This window comes from Melospiza melodia, chromosome 5 (genome assembly GCF_035770615.1).
Source record: "Melospiza melodia melodia isolate bMelMel2 chromosome 5, bMelMel2.pri, whole genome shotgun sequence".
NCBI classification, from domain to species: Eukaryota; Metazoa; Chordata; class Aves; order Passeriformes; family Passerellidae; genus Melospiza; species Melospiza melodia.
In genome coordinates, this window is record NC_086198.1 from 74,014,191 (window position 1) to 74,031,634 (window position 17,444).

The 17,444-nt window shown below is 36.8% G+C and overlaps 1 protein-coding gene across 1 annotated transcript in view; it reads right to left on the reverse strand.

Moving 5' to 3' along the window:
* The window catches only part of WDR19 (WD repeat domain 19), a 39,474-nt gene that overhangs the window by 21,541 nt on the left and 489 nt on the right, over nt 1-17,444 (reverse strand). Inside the window, exons 2-19 of the mRNA XM_063157408.1 lie at nt 16,286-16,377; nt 16,136-16,201; nt 14,493-14,618; nt 12,685-12,800; nt 11,979-12,094; nt 11,567-11,647; nt 11,091-11,203; nt 9,663-9,836; nt 8,396-8,466; nt 7,069-7,241; nt 6,856-6,970; nt 6,008-6,114; nt 5,470-5,592; nt 4,065-4,214; nt 3,397-3,544; nt 2,572-2,776; nt 1,843-2,002; nt 1,135-1,245 (exon numbers count right to left, since the gene is read on the reverse strand). Of these exons, the coding sequence (XP_063013478.1) occupies nt 1,135-1,245; nt 1,843-2,002; nt 2,572-2,776; nt 3,397-3,544; nt 4,065-4,214; nt 5,470-5,592; nt 6,008-6,114; nt 6,856-6,970; nt 7,069-7,241; nt 8,396-8,466; nt 9,663-9,836; nt 11,091-11,203; nt 11,567-11,647; nt 11,979-12,094; nt 12,685-12,800; nt 14,493-14,618; nt 16,136-16,201; nt 16,286-16,377 (2,247 nt within the window). The remainder of the gene's footprint in view (nt 1-1,134; nt 1,246-1,842; nt 2,003-2,571; nt 2,777-3,396; nt 3,545-4,064; nt 4,215-5,469; nt 5,593-6,007; nt 6,115-6,855; nt 6,971-7,068; nt 7,242-8,395; nt 8,467-9,662; nt 9,837-11,090; nt 11,204-11,566; nt 11,648-11,978; nt 12,095-12,684; nt 12,801-14,492; nt 14,619-16,135; nt 16,202-16,285; nt 16,378-17,444) is intronic.

Here is a 17,444-nt window from a genome sequence, read left to right on the forward strand (position 1 = left end):
CAGACACAAAGGGTTATAGTGAATGGGGAGACATCAGACTGGAGACCTGCCACTAGTGGGGTCCCACTGGGCTCCATTTTCAGTCCTGTGCTCTTCAACATCTTCATAAATGACTTGGACACAGGACCCAAAGGTATAATAAATAAATTTGATGATGACACTAAATTGGAAAGAGCTCTTGACTCCCTCAAAGGCAGGGAGGCTCTGCAGAGAAACCTTGCCAAATTAGAGGACTGGGCACTCCCCAACTGTATGAAGTTTAACAAGGAGTAGTGCTGGACTCTGCACCTGGGACAGAGCAAGTCTGGATGTACAAACAGCCTGGGGAATGAGATACTGGAAAGGGACCAGGGGGTCCTGGTCCATGACAAGTTGAACATGAGCCAGCAGTGCCCTGGCAGCCAGGAGGGACAGCCCTGTCCTGGGGGACATCAGGCACAGCATGGCCAGCCAGGCAAGGGAGGGGATTGTCCTGCTCTGCTCTGGGCTGAGGCAGCCTCATCTTGAATATTGTGTGCAGTTTTGGGCACCACAATATAAGAAGGCTCTAAAGCTGTTAGAGAGTGTCCAAAGGTGGCCTACAAAGATGGTGAAGGGCCTTGAGAGGAAGTCATGTGAGGAGTGGCTGAGGTCACTTGGTCTGTTCAGCCTGGAGGAGACTGAGGGGAGATCTTGTCACAGTCTACAACTCCCTTGTGAGGGGAAGATGAGGGTCAGACACTGATCTCTTCTCTGTGGTGCCCAGATACAGGATCCAAGGGAACAGCCTGAAGCTGTGTCAGAGCAGTTTTACATTGAATATCATTCAAGAAAAGGTTCTTCACCCAGACGGTGGCTGGGCACTGGAACAGGCTCCCCAGGGCAGCAGTCACAGCACCAAGCCTGAAAGAGTTCCAGAAGCATTTGGAAAATGCTCTCAGGCACAAGGTGTGACCCTTGGGGTTCTCCTGTGCAGGACCAGGAGTTGGACTCAATGTTCCTTGTGGTTCCCTTCTAAATCAGGACAGTCTTTGATTCTAGTCACACAATGGCAAGATCAAAACCATAAAAGGACAAAATTGTCAGAAAGTAAAATACTCCAGCATTACCCTGGAAACAAAACCAGCAGAAAATATACACATCTTAAATGAATACCTCAAGAGCAGCAATAGGACAGGAGGATGCCAGATACAAATCCTGAGCCAGATTAAAATCACTAGTAAACATTGCAAGATGTCCTGCTAAAAGGTTGTGGTCTTCTATCCCCTGTAGAAAGACATAATAGGTGCAGAAGTAGTGCAAAAGAAAATAAATACTGTATAAATAACATAAGCTTGTAAGAAAAATAAAGCAAAATAGTAAAACTAAATATCCTTACATTTTACAATGATGTGTATTGGATTCTACAAACCAGAAAAAGCCCTCATGTGCCACTACAGCTAACACTGTCTAAAATCAGCAATTTGCAGAAGTATAATTTTAAGGTACTATTTCACTTTTAGATGTACAGATGCAATCTGGTTTTATTTTGGAATTTTTTAATAGCAGTCTTCAACATTTTCTAAAAAATAACAAAAGGAAATAAGAGCCTCCCAGTGCCTGAGACATGAATATATTCTGCTGTTCTCAAGCAAATGCAGAAAGAAATACTGTGCATTACAGTAGAGACTGCAACACTCCAAGAGAAAACCAAGCAAACAGTCTGTAGTTTGGACACTTTATCCTCTATATCCCTTGAAAGCAACTCAACTTCTGTTTGAACAAAATCAACCCTTTACCCCCACAAAAAAACCCCCAAGAATTCAGCAATTCTTAAAGAGGAATTAAATTACCATATTTCCTAGGTAAGACTTTATAGTTTACCTTTACTTGCTCTAGTGACATCACCATCCCAGCATTACCAGATGTTCGATAAACACGGATTGCAAAATCCACCTCCATATGATGTAAGCAAGCTTTGGCCAGCTCATTCCAACAGGACTGCTCATTCAGAAGCCTGCAAATCTCCCATGCTTCAGAAAACCTATAGAAGGTAAAACACATTTACAACTATTTTAATTTTAGGTATTACTCATACTCAAAACTACCTCTTAACATTTTTTTCTCTTTGTCAGAGAAAACATGAAGACATTTACTTCTAAACCATGGAGAGAGAGATGTATCAGGAAGAATGGAAGAATACAAATGTGTTCCTTACAGTTCTATTTCTCCTGTTTCTACCACACTTTTTTAGGAAACCATCTGCTTTCCCTACTCCGGCATTCTTTCCATTGTATTAATTTTACATTGCTTCATTACAGTGGGAGGAGAGTACAACAGAAGCATCCTCAGCCAGTTTTGGCAGAGTCACTGTCACAAAATCCCAAATAAGTCTTGAAAAAAATTATTTTCGGTTTTTACTTGACAGTGAAAAAAACTCCCAACCATCACTGGGTCATTTCCTTTGCTTGGTCTGGAGAGCTATGTGAACTTACAGATCAATCTGATTTATCAAAATTCAGCAGGACACTTTAAAATCACCAGGATATGATATATTGAACTATAAGCACAGAAGAAAACAATTTATACAATATAATTAAAATGCAGATGTACCTTTTCAACATTAGAGTCTGAGTAAGCATTTGTCTCAGCATATCGGGTCCAAAGTCTTTCAAATTGCCAAGGAAACCATGAGTACTTAAATAGATACTGTTTGTTTTCCCACTTGGAGTCTGACAAGTTAATTCTCCATTGTACAACAACAAAGGTTTATGGGAATAGGGGACTTCCGTGCCACCTGCCAAAATAATCTTTGATCCTAGATTCAAAGATCAGGAAGAAAAAAGATGTATTGTAAAAATCCTTACATGGTAAAAAGTATAGCAAGCAGCTGAAAACATGTATATTTGCAGGACATTAATTCAGGGTCTGTAATTCTGGCAGCCAGCAGCAAGTACACAAGCACACATCTTTCAGTAAATATACAGAATGTAAAGCTTCTAAACCAGTAAGGTCCTTTTCCAAATGTTGGTAGGTAAATTTCAGTTTTTCTCTCTTGCACATATAGAAATGGCTATGTTTACAACTTTAACACTTTTAATGAATACAAGTTTTGTGACCCTGATGCAAGTTTTGTGACCCTGAGATTTTTCTCATGAATGTTTCAACATACAACTGAAGCACAATGTGTAACTTTCAGATGAAATATGATAATAGCAAGAAGCTTATGGAGCTGACACCAAAATGCCTTGAAGCCTTATAGAGAAACCTGTAAAGTAACTAGTTTTCTATACATAAGCTGCACTTCAAATCTTCTGTAGTACTATTTATTTCTAAATATATTTTATTTAAGACAAATGAAGATTCAGAACACGTTTTACTTTATTAACTAAAATAGTATAATCTTTAAGAACAAGCTATTTAAAGAGCTTATGGTACCTTGAATGGTATCCTTGTGAAAAACGTAAGTGTATACTTTATCATCATCAAAAGCAACAAAAACACCTTTATCCATTGGCCAGTTTTCCCACAGGATTCCTTTAATGGTTGGTGAGAAGTCTGGAATCTCATATGCTCTATCATTTACCTACATATAATGCAAAAGTAAAATTACTACTAAGTGACTAAGGTGAGAAACAAAATATTCATCCCAGCTGTGATTAAAAATTTTAAAAATAACATAAGTAGTGCAGAAATATGAAAATTGTTTTAAGAAAAAGTTTCCTTATAAGCAGTGATTCTGAATAACACAAGAATTTAAATTTGAAGTGGAGAAAATGCACATTATATAAATGATATTTACTATGTTTTAAAAAAAGGTACGGAGAGGGGCAGTGAAGCTGGGTAAATTATCTGTATTTAAATACACAAACACATACATTTTTGAAAATTACTGATCAGGAACTTAGTATAATGGAATTGTCCTGATCTACTATGACAGATTTTATTTCCTTACATTACCATTAAATTATCTTTACTCCTTGCCAATTTCTTCTATCACCATACATGCTGGAGTGCCAAAATATTCTTCATTTTCCAACAAAAACACTATATAGTTGAAGAGCCTGCTTGTACATATATTGTATTGGTATCCCACACTAACTTACTGGACAATAGACAAAGCCATCACTTTTGTCATCTATGAAAGCCATTCTGGTTCCATTGGGATCTGGAAAAACCTTTCTCACACTGACAGGATGTCGATATTCATTCACAAATTGCCAGTCTTCAATGAAGAAATAATTAATAACTCCAGTCTAACGAGAAATAATAGAAAATGTTAATAATTACATCAGTAAGTGGCAAGCAGGTAATTAATTTGGCTGTAGTGTCTTCCATCTTAGAGTAGCGAGTGCTCAAAAAAAGTACTTCTAAGTGGTTTTTTTTGCTTCATTCTCAAATCCCGTTTTGGGTAAGACAGGAAAAACTTTGGGGAAAAAGAAAGGATTTGGGAGGTTTGAGGGGTTTTCTGTTGATTCTGGTATTTATCTCCCTCTGCTTTGTGGAGACATCGATGCAGTTCTCGAAACAAATGAAATGTCTGCCTCATTGCTGAGAGAAGCCTAATCTTCAAAAAAAGCTGTAAAATTTGCTTCCATGGAAGAATCACACATTCTTAAGAAGAGAAGCACCTAAGTCAGGGAATAAAAGCAATCAAACTGATTTGTAATTAAAGGTATATTAAAAAAATGTGGCTTTTGACATCAGTGGTAGTATTTGCACACATCAAATTGATCAGTTGCAAATTTAGTACTTCAAATTTACCAGTACCAGTTTAGGTGCTGAGGAGGTGTGAAAGGCTCATCTGCTACAAAATCACCCAAGTTATTACATCAGTTATTAAACCAGGTCAGTACATCAGCTGATATCACAAAGAGCATGATACTACAATGCCAAACGTGTCCTGTATTACTAGCGCCAGAAAATATTAAAAGGACAAAAAACTACCCTCATACATCAAAAACTCCAGAAAAATCAATAAGCATGTCCACATCCCTTTTCAGTGCACTCCTTAATTCCTATCCTTGTTGAAACACGTAAAAAAAATTGTCTTTTGACAAAGGCTTCAGTAGCAAATGAAGGCTTTCATTTATGCTACGACATTTGTATACATCAGTACCTTTTTGTCCACATTTTTCACATCACCACCTAAATCAACAAATTTGCAAAGGAAGTGCTATGTTTTTACCTATACCTGGAAGACATTTTGATTGCCAATCCTCTCACTAATGCAATAGAATTAAGTTCTGCTATTAAAAGCAATGTTTTGCAACAAACACTAGTAAAAGCAAAACTTACCATTCCTGCCAATGCATGTCACATAAATGCAACAGTAAAGGAAGCTGGATGCAATTTTGACTGTATTTGCTCAAAGTTCTTGTATAGAAAATAATCCACTCTAAAAGTTCACAGATACACTTTTTGTTTTGCTAAAAGCATGAGAAGTAATCAAAAAATTCAAACATAAATATACTCCATCTAAAAAGATCTTTTGAAGTAAGTAATACTCACATCTGTACCATATATGAGGAAGTCACTAGTTAAAGCATGGCACAAAATTCGGTATTTATCATCATTTGCTGGGAAAAGTCGAGTTTCTCGTTCTTCCTGAGCACCCAAACCCTCACTTTCTATCTAAATATAAAGAACAGAATGAACTGAAAATCTCCACTGTTAACAACAGGGTATCATAGTATTGCTTTTATCAAACTGTGAGTAAATTAGACGGAAAAAAACTTGCATGTGCATCTCTTAAGAACCTAGCATCTGCTTCTGTCACATTACCAGAGACCTTTAAAATAAAACTTGTTAAATACCTGACAAGAAAATGTTTTTCTTCACCTGTTCTAGTCTAGGTTGTATTTCTAAATCTACAGAAACTCAGCTCTATATTTTATTTAATCAACAAAACTATTCTGGAGAATTTCTAATATTTACCTCCATTAACTGAACATCATTCCATTTTATTTAATTTTTAATATTACATTAACTTGCTCAGCTTATCAACTCATTAGGTAACATTGGCAATCCAAATTGCCAGAGCTCTTACCATATGCAGCTGGACTTTACCCTCAAAGAGAGCAGCAGCATAATCAGAATTAAGGTGCATGCTTGCTACTGTCCCCAGGTACTCCACATCTTTAAGCTTTTTTACATCTAAAGGATTCAAACAGAAAAGATAAGGTAAAAATGTTATGATTTTGTACAGGTCTTCACTTAACTAAACTTGTAGTTGAGTAAGGAGATGTGAAAATCTCACAACTAAGCAGAGAGGGGACAAGTCACACATAAAGAGACTTTCTTCTTGGCAGTCAGAGACCTGGTTAGAAACTACAAGAGAAACTCTTTTCCTATGCAACTTTGACTAGTATTGTTATAATTTTATTTAATTTACTGTCACTGAAAAAAAGAGATGCTTAGAAAAACATGAAAGTTTGAAATCGACCATCTAAAATTTGGACATAGCATAACCAACTGTTCCTTATCCCATACAAACAACATGAAGATCTGCCAAACTGAAAATTTAAACACTCTGATCATAGTTCCTAGTTACTCTGCCCAACTTAGTACTTTAAAACAAAGATATATAATATCTCAAAAGCCTGAAGTCCTTAATTGATTAACAAGATGATGTGAAGAAAACAAGTAAGCAACAGTCTACATTTCATGACCAATACCTCAGATCTCAAATGAGAAGTTTTATTTCTATTATTTACAATGTCTTGCCATAACTGCTTCAGCCTGTGAAAATTATTATCCCATCCTAGCAGGACCGTTGGCAATTCAAGGTTTTATTGTACAACGTGGAATGTCCAGAACTGCTAAACACAATACTAAATTAATAAAATAAAATATAGAGTGCTGCATTAGTTTTAAGAGAACTAAATTTATGCTTACTATTCTCTCCAAGTGCATAAAACCAAGCCCGGTTGTTCATTCCTACAGCCAAATGATAAACACCAATAGCAACAAAACTGGGCTCTACTTCAACAGAGACTGTGACTGGTAACTCCTGTAAGAAAACAAAACAAAATAAAACAAATTTCATCCACTTTTAATGCTTACTTTAATTATATCTACATGAGGTTTAAAAGGAAGAGGTTATCATACGCTTTCCACATGATTTGCTATGGTGACTTCAAGCAGAGAAGTGAGGTATGCAATCCGTGTACTGCAAGCGTCTCCAAGGATTGGAAGCTTTGTCAAGAAAACATGGAGGGATCCTCTTCGTGTAGATACTGCCAACAGCTGTCCATCATCTGTCCAAGCCATCTGATCTACACCTAAAATATTCACAAGTTTTTAAAAAATAAAAAAATATAGTTCTTTCTGTAACTACTTAACCAACAAGCAATTATTTTGCTCTTAACTGTGAAAACTGTAGGAATTAATAGCTAGAATATATGTACTAAAGCTAACCTATTAATATAATTCCAAAATGAATTAGAATCACTCAACTCAAACACATAATTAACTAATACAGTGTTTTCCTCAGAGTGAAGACTTGACAGAATCACAAAATGATCTGATCTGGAAAGGACCTTAAAGGCCATCTAGGTGTAACCCACCTTCACTAGACCAGATTACAGATCTGTTACAAAATGATCAACATCCTTCCTCTTTTCAACACTGAAAAGAGCACATTCAGTTCAGGCAGCACATTCAAAGTGATCCATAATACTGGAAGCAGCTGAGCAGAATTCAGTCTTACTCCCCTTACTACCAAATCAGTAAGCACTAAACACAGGAACTGCTGTTTGTTCCTCAGTGTCTGAAAATGCCATTAGAAAAAACATACTCCAACTGGCTAATACTAATATTCCAAGGGAGACAGAGAAGTGTTGTGCTGAAAAAATCCTAGATTTCTTAAAAAGAAAAAAAATTTAAAAGGAAGTTTTCTACAAATAAAAATGCTGGAGGCAACCATCGACTTTACAAAAACTGAAGCATTTACAAACACTACATGAGGAGACAAGGGTGGAAACTCACTACTCAAGAAAATGGTTTTGTAACACTGTTCTGGAAGCCACAGGCACAAGTCCTGTACATCAGGACAAGAACAGATCAAGTATCAGTGTTAGAACAAGACATATCAAAAAGCACCAAAAAAAAATCATGGAAAGAAGCAGAGACCAGTTAAGCGTATTATTGTAATAATCTGAACACATTGAAATACAGATTCAAAACTGCACAACACTAATTGATCAAATGTTCTGAGAGCTGTACTTCTCTACACTTTGAATAGGTAAAATATGCTCCCATTTTGCTACAGGTCACCTAATAAATACAAGTTGGGAAAGCAGGAGTTTTTGAAAAATTCTATATTTAAACAGTTTTTCCAAGAGCAGTACTTTTACTTTAAGAGCAGAGACACTGTCAAAATTCCAGTTTACTTTATTTGTAAAATTTTCTATCCCCATGGAGAAAGTTAACATACCTTTGTTTTCATCATCCAAGTTTATTATGGCATACATTTCTCTCATATCAGTCAGATCATGGATTTTGATGCTAAAACAAAAATGAAGAGTCAGTCATTCCCACCAATCCAAATCTCAGTAATCATTAACTGGAAGAAACACAGTCCAATCAAGACAGCCTAACTGAGCAAAAAGTAGAACACGGATGCAAAATGTCTTCAATTTCCTAAAACAACACATTATTATCCATTACTGTAAATAGTGCATCACTGCATCACAGAACAAAAATATTTGCTCAGAGAACTAAAATTTGAGGAAAAGGCACAAATCCAATTTGAAAGAATAGAAGGTTAGGGAACATAGATTGTTGTTCGCTTTGATCTGTTATAGCATTTTAGTTTTAAAAGACATTACTGATGGACACACAGGGCTTGAAACACGGATGCAAAAAATACTTTCAATTCTCCTGCATATAAAAGGGAGAGAGTGAGAGTTTACTTATGCTATCACATCACTCAATGCAAGTTAAACCACTGAAAGAAATAACCCTTCCTTATTGTACCATAGCTCAAGTGCTTGAAGTTTCACCATGTTTTGCTCACAGTTAAACCACTCTTGATGTACAAGTGTCATAAATCAGCAGTTGGTCCTACACAGAGCTGAGAACAGAGAGAACTGTTTGACTCCTCTACTATGACACAAGTCCTCTTTTGCTGAAGAATTCAGATACCACAGAATCAGAGATTAGCAGATGAGGAACTAAAGGAGCTGTTCTATCATATGCACAGAACATTTTGGAAAAACTCCAGTGTATTTAATTCCAGTTATTTATTTCCTTTTCAACTTTTGTCTAGACTGCAGGTAAGACCGAACACTGGAGAGGAGGATATAAGGTACCAACATTTTCAGTGCAGATTTAAATTAATTTTTCTCCTGTTGTTAAGCAGATGTTTATGTTCAATCAATAAATCTCAGTAAAGAAGTTTGGACTATCTTGTTGCCAAGCAACATAACAGAAAAAAAACTGATCAAAAGGAAAAATACATACAAAAGTTTATTTCTTTTTCTGTTTTCAATTAATGATATTAATTACAGTTGCAGAGATTTTTGTCAACAATAGCTTCTCCTAGCTCTAGGCAGAGCAGCAGTTCCATACAGCCATTAATCTTACCTTTTCTAAATTCACTTCTCAGGGAGCCTTGAAGGCTTAGGAAGCAGAGTGTGAATGCCCATTAGCTCCAGTCCTGAGAGATGAATTCTATTCTTTATATATGAACTACCACTTACCAATTGTCCCCACATGATGCAGCTTTGTTTAATGACTGTGATATAGCAATGCTGCTAAGATTATCCTTATGATTATGAGCTTGAAAGACTTCTTGTCCTATTTCACGAATGTGTGTAGAAATGACTACAAAATACCCTTGTGAGAAACCAATCATAATGTAGCCATCACCATACCTGTTACAAAAAAGTAACATTTTAGAAAAGAGATCTATTAATGCAATATGCAAAAAGCATTTTCTTTCAGACTGCTTGGGTAGAGTCAATGCTTCCCAGTAACAGAAAAGAATAAACAAATAATGGGTATTTATATATATCATGTTGAACCATATAATATAAAATAGGTTAAGGGAAAACTATCAAAGGTCCCTGAAGGACAGAATCATGCCTGTGCCCAGATGCCTTGTAAGCCATCTTTATTGTCTCCTGTTCGTTATAATGCCACTTTATTTTCAGCAAGCTGTACACATGGCAGTGATGGCAGGATAAAGATTTCTGGTTTCCTCATTGAAATAAGCATACAAGAAGATGGCAACTTTCATTTCAAGGTTCTGGCCTATGTGGTCCCATCAAAGCCATGTTAAAACAATAATGCCAGTCACTGTGCCCTTAAGGGCACTGCAAACACAGTGGAAGTACCAAAGCAACAAATTTGTGAATATTCTGTTTACTTTTCATAGTATCAAGCAGAAATGATGAGGTTAAGGCACAAATAGTTACAGCATGTAAAGATTAATTCAAACAATATCTCATTAGCTCAATTGCAAGAAAAATCACTGCAAGGGAAGCAGCCCAGGTACACCTTGTTATACATGATCATAAACTAAGAAGCATATAGCTCCAGAATTTTTAGAGCTGTAGTATAAAGGGATGTCAATTCCATGTTGACTGAACAGGCATTAAAAGACAAGCTGTAATGATTCAAAGACACAGAAATAGTACAGCTACGTTTTTGGTACAGATCTGAAACTTCTAGCTTTGGTTTTCTTCATAGAAACATTACCAATGGTATTGCACAAAAAGAAGGCTACAAGAACTTTGCACAGCTTTGCAAACCAACAAACTAGCTGAAGGACACAACTCTACCCCTAGCTGTTCCACCAGTTACTCATCCAAACAGAAAACAACCCATAAACCCATGAGTTTAATCATCTGTCACGACAGCAACATACTTTTGTTTAAAGCTGGGCATACCAACAGTGATTCTGTTGGCAGATACTGTTTTACAGCTATTGAACCATTGAGTAGAACAGTTAGAAAATGTAGACTACCTTGTGTTCAGAAAAGAATTACTGGAAAGTCTACAATGCAGCCAACAAAAATTCAGTCTGAGCATGGGATAGATGATTTTGTTTCCAGCATTTATCAGAACTACTTGGGAAATCTCAACTTCTTAATACTAGAATAATTAATTAAGAAAGTTTTGCTCACCATTTGTAGCTTACAATACTGCCATAAGGCTGCTGAAATTTCAGATCAATTGGGTTATCAGGATCATTCAAATTAAAAAGGAAGAGAGTCTTCTTGCCAACCACTACACTGACCTGCCAATGAATGAAAAGAAAAATTAACATGACAAGAATGGCATTACTTTAAGGCCCTATATTTTCACTAGAAGATGAGATCTAGGAATTTGAATAATCCTTAAGAAACCCATGGATCTGAATTCTGAATCTTCATCAACAGCAGAAGAGATTTTCAGGACATTCCCCTTCGTAAGCCAGTGGTTCACAAATCTAAATGCAAGCTCAGCAGAATACACTCTCAAATCTTTACAATCTCAAATTCAAGACTTTCCCCTACAGAAGTCAGCTCCATTTCCTCAGAAGAAAAGGCAGCAGGTCACATGGAGTTATCCTGTTAGATTATTCCCACTCGAGCTACAGTATTTTGTGGTGACTTCTTACTGTGCTTTCCCTGGTTGATACTCTGTCATCAGTCTTCATAACTGAGAACTGCATGTCACTGGGATCTGAGCTGACTGAGGTCTGCAAGAAAGAAGTGCAGATTGAGAAATCAACAGTTAATGCAGCCCATGCTGATGATAAATAATGGCATTACTCCTGCCACATATAATTTTGCATAAGGACAGACAGGGAAAGTTACTACTGCATTTAGTATCAAAATCAGGAAAATCACTGGGAGAAGACATGACCTCAGTTTAGGTCTTAATGACATGTTGGCATAAAATGAACACTGAAAAAAGAAAAAGCTCCTGGTCCTTGAAAGCCCTGGGATTCAAAATGCACAAGCTCCCATAGGTCCCAGCTTTCTTGGAAACCAGTACATCTTAAAATAAATGTCCATTATAAATACTACCTGTCTTATAGTATCCCCCTCCTGATTGCTTATAGTAATCATTCTATCTTCACCTCCTAAAGCAAGGAGGTTTTCAGTACTCCAACAGCCACAAGTAATCCTCTTGGTGTGTTTACCTGAGAAAGAAAAAAACCCATAGAACACAAATCAAACACAACAACAACAACAAAAAATCGGTGATGGAAGTACACACCCTTCAGCCAGTCACTCAAACACAGAATGTCAGAATGTGAAACAACCTGTCAGAGCAAGAGCCCTTTTTTTAAAAATCTGCTCTCAGATGAAAATCTTTTGACTTTACATGAAACAGCACAGCCCTTGTTCTTACATTTATTTGCATCACATTTCTGGGGAATGTGTTACATCCTTAGCCTTTATGCCCAGAGGTACTCTAAGCAGGTAAGAAAGAGTAACTTAGCAAATGAACAATCACACAATTCCTTGGCAAGAAAGGTAACACAAGTCCCCCAGGAGGCAGTAAGGCAGTGTTAGGTATTTGTGTATATATACATCCATATATATATATATATATATAAGTTAGTATTCTCTCAAAATACTCTCCTGAGTACACCAAAGTAGAAGGTGCAAGTTGAGTGTGACCACATTTTTTACCTGCATGTTTATATAGAGAACTGGAAAGGAAACTATGTATATTAGCAAAATTCCACTTTCACATGTGCCAGAGCAGTTTCAAAGCAGTGCATACCAAGGACAGAAATCTTGCGAGAAGTCTGACGGTTATATATGAGTAAGTTTCCCTTTGTTGTTCCAACAGCAAGTAAAGCTCCTACTCGAGACCATAACAAGAAAGACATTGCATCCCTAAAACAAAGAAAAAATTTACTTTGTATAGTAGAGATTCCTTTCATGTGTTCACATATTCAAACATTTAGCAAAATAAATTTTGCATTTGTCTTTAATTTCTATGAGTCATACAGACCAACGAGAACTTTCAAATTAAGTAAATGTTCTCGACCAATATCAGAATTATCTAAGGATGCAGAAGATAGTAAAAGTAATAAAAAATTGTATGAGGTAATGTAGCATGACTTGTACTTGAAAATGGGTCTGCAAACATCAAGAGTCTTAGATGGAATCACTGGTTATTTTCCAGTCGCTTTTTGTATTATTTTTTTGTTTGTTCTTCAATAACCCAATGCATTTAGCCAACTCAAAAGTGAGTAGGTCTGGTTCTAGTCAATGTAATAAAGAAGTTAGAAAGATCTATTTTAATTTGAAGTTTCAGATAGAGCAAGGCCTATTTTGGTGTACAACTAAGGCTATGCAGATATTATATATCATGTTAAAAAACCAAGAGCCTCTTAAGCAAAAAAAACTGTAAACCAATTAGTGCAGTCCCTCCCAACTTTTTAAGTTTCACTCTAGGCATGCAATAGAAATTTGAAATATTGACAGGTGAAATGCCCTCCAATATATTTGGTTTGCATATAAGGATGCTTTTCTAATTTCAAAAAGGGAAGGATATCAGAAAAGCCTCATTATCACACTGTTTATGTCTTGGTGCTTATTCTGCTTAAGCAATAACACCATGACAAAAAAAAGGATCAGGGACTTACATAGATATATATTGCTCTAGCAAGACTGCCTCCAGTAAGCAATTTACCTCCAGTATTAGAGAGAAAGATCATGAAGGAACTGCAATTAACTGCAGACTCCATTCTGTTAAGTACCTTCTATGTTCCTTTTTGCTTGCATACTGGCAGGTTACTCTTCTCCCCATAGCATTTGCTCACACATGAGCAACAGACCATATCTGTTCATTCCCTCAATATAATATATGTATAACACACATCTTAACTAACACAAGAAAGAGTTGTTTCCACTCTCTCTCCTACAAGAAGAATGTTTATGTAGAATGCAAGAGTTTAGAGAAATAGACTCAAAGAAGTCACAAATTTAATTGTTAAACCAAGCTTATCTATTGACCCAATGCTTGATGGTTATGCCGACCCCAGAAGAGTCTAAAGTCTGTGGCCAAACTCAGAGAGGTAAGGCTTTGACCCTTAGATATCTCCTTTCATCTTAAACTACTCTACTTTGTGAACAGCATTTTAGCCCCCTTATTAATTTAAGGGGAAAAAATAATTCTTAGCACCACTGATATCACTTCTCTCACTTTTAAGCTCCCTTTAGCTGGTGTGAAAGACTTATGAGAAAGAGTAGCAAGTGCAGATACATGAAAAATTCACCCATCCTTGTTGCTACCCCAAAGGTGAAACATTGAAGAGAAGTGCTCTAGAGACAATTGCACTGCTGACACTCAAAAAATAAACAAACACCCTGAAACCCCCAAAATCCCCATCCACAACAAACACTTCAAAACCAGCAAATCATATAAAAAATAATTTAGCAATTAACAGCAGCATATTAGTTTAATTAGTATATATATTATGAGGACTCCAATAAAAAGATGATCTTGAAATATAGCCTCCACATCAACAAGTTGCAATGGTAAAACTCTTTAAATATCCACATTAAAACAAAATTTCTTACCTCATGCCACTGTCTACCTGGCTTGTTTTGTTTGTGATTGCATCCCACAGAAATATGGTGCTAGATTTGTCTGTGATTATTGCTAAAGTATCTCCATCCTTATCCCAGTCCATAGCAACGCAGTTACTGAGGAAAAAAAACCACTAGGAATGTTAAAGTGTGTTTGTAAGTGTACAGAAACAGCCAGAACTATGCAACTGAGTCCCTATTTTTCCCTTCTCCTCCCCTGCAAACCCAGACTGGAGATTTATCTGTAAACTATTCCTATAGCAACCCCACTCTTATTCAAATTATTGTTATTACCCCACTTATTATTCAAATCCCATTGATGACAGGGGCTGAGAGGAAGGCCACAAAAAACACTGCTACCTGTATTCTAGTACTTGAAATACGGTCACCTTGATTTTCAAGAGACACTGAAAGTCCTCTGTAAGGTTGTGGTTTGTTAGAGGCCATTCAGAGTTGGGATTACTTTTCTGATAATACATTTCTGATTCCACACAGCTTTCCTCACTTTGGACAATTTTCTGGAGAGAATGTGAATTTATCACACATTGTGCAAACACTGCACAGAAAGAGCTGGGCCATGGATATTACCAAGCAGAAGAGACTGACACAGCCAGACCATATTATGAACAACACCTACCCTGAACAGCAAGGTGTGATGGTCAGTGAAAAACATGTGAGTCTGGTAAAGACTATGAGAATTGCATCTCTTGATTTGGTGCAAGGTGCAATTACCACAAACTACAAAGACTGGATTTCTAGACTTCTTGGGGAACTGAGTGATTCTGGCTCATATTAACCAATGACACAGGGCTATGTAAGTGATGATTTGGAAATTAAACTTATACTCTTGACTAGAGGTTTCAGCCTTAAACATCATGGGAGTTTTGCCCTGACTAAGGGGTCTGTCTTAATTGAAATTCATCAGGTAGTTAGAAATAAAATTAAAAATTGCCATGATGATTAAGAACAGTTAAAGTGCTAAGAAGAGATGAACAGTACACAAATGAAACTAACACGAGGTATTAATGATGCCAAATAAAAAAGTATTTATTGAGCAAATCAGCATGATGACCCAATGTCACACCATTTTTCCCTAAGGAGGTTTCCCCTGATCCATATCCAGCCTGTTCCTATGGTCTCATTACCTTTTAAGAAGTTCAATATATCTTCCCAAAGTACATAAGTTTTTAGATTTAATCTGAAAAAATCCACTTTGTAAACTTCCATACCACTCTCTGATGTGAAACAGAGTGTGGTAAGCTGGGAAAAAAAGTTTCATCTTGACCTAAAGCAACAATGCCAATGTGTACAGTTATGCCACTGATGTAAGCACAAGCACTAAACCACAGAAGTACCTTTCCTCAGCAAAGCCATGGTAACAAATTGTTAGAAAATCAACAATAGCAAGAATGCATGGATATTTTGCACACAACCTCATTATGAGCCTTCTTAATGTGATAGGTCTTTTTTTTTTTACATGTTAATTACATAATTTGTCTTCTCTGCCAGGTATGTTCACCAGAGATAGTGTATCATCCTACAAATTTCTCCCATTGTCTAAGCACCTCACCAGAAGAGAAGTGTTTTTAAAGAAAACAACAATGAAGATAATTTAAACCTATCTTAGGACATACCCTGGCAGGCTGATGTCATTTCTCTTCTGACCATGACGATCAAAAATTTTCACAGAACGATCACCTCTAAAAAAGATTAATATATAGAATAATTCCCTTTCTTTATCAGCAATTTTGATGGACAAAGGCAATGAATAGTTGCAGTCTTACCCTATTACAGCAAGAAAATTTCCTAAAGTTTTCTGCCAAGCAAACTGCACAGGAGAACCAGACCAAGCTTTTTCATACAGAGTGAATACTTGCTGGAGGAAAAAAAGAAAAAAAAAAGTAGGAAATGATACATCTTAAAATCATCATATATAAGAATACTACAGCTGCCTAGCATGTTAGTAACTGAGTACTGTGGAGGTAACCCCCCCCTCCACCACAAACAGCTTCTGTGTGATTCCAATGCACTGAAGTAGCAAAATCCCAGATAAACGTTCTTTGAGTGGAAAAATCTGAAGTTTCTGCTGCTGGGTGTTTGCATAGAGAACTGCAGCTCTATTAATAATAGACTATTATTTTTGCCTCCTAGTTACAAGAAAAAAAATTGCATGAGACTCTCCCCTTGTAGTTCAAAGATCATATCGTTAATAGTTCTTTAAATTTAATGGAAAAGTCTGGGACCAGAAAGCATCCTTGGTTTGTAAACACAGAAGGCTCAACATTCACTCTAAAAGAGACAGGTAATCTTTTGGTTACTCTGAATTGCTGGGTCTTAAAAGCTAAGATCCCAAACCAACACACTATAAAAAGAGATTCTGACTTCCAAAGGAGAAAATTTCTGAACGGCCTTTTCCTTTCACAGCCCCCACAGATATTTTTCTGTAACCTGGGTGTAAGATAAAGCCCACAAGTTTGCTCCATAGCTGGCTATCGTGACTTATATCCCTACGTGTCATAAGATAAACACCAACCCCTGCTGTCCACCAAATGCCTGTGAGGTTTGCTCGTCTGCCACAGGTTCTTATTCCTTCTTTTGGGTCAATGTAAACTGAGGCATTCTTCACACTGAATCTGCATTCTGCTCACAAATCCAGCAAAAACACAACCACCACGTGCCACACTCATAAACGACATCTGACAATGACGTTTGATTTTGAAAAATAGTTTAAGGAGGAGGGCCACCAAGATGATTTGAGGGAAGAAGCACTTCTTCATCTATGAGGAAAGGCTGAGAGAGCTGGGATTGCTCAGCCTGGAGAAGCGAAGGCTTTGGCGTGACCTAACTGTGGGCTTTCAGTACCTGAGGAAACATACAGGATAGGGAGGGACTATTATAAAGGCATGCAACCGCAGAACAAGAGAGAATGGCTTCAAACTGAGA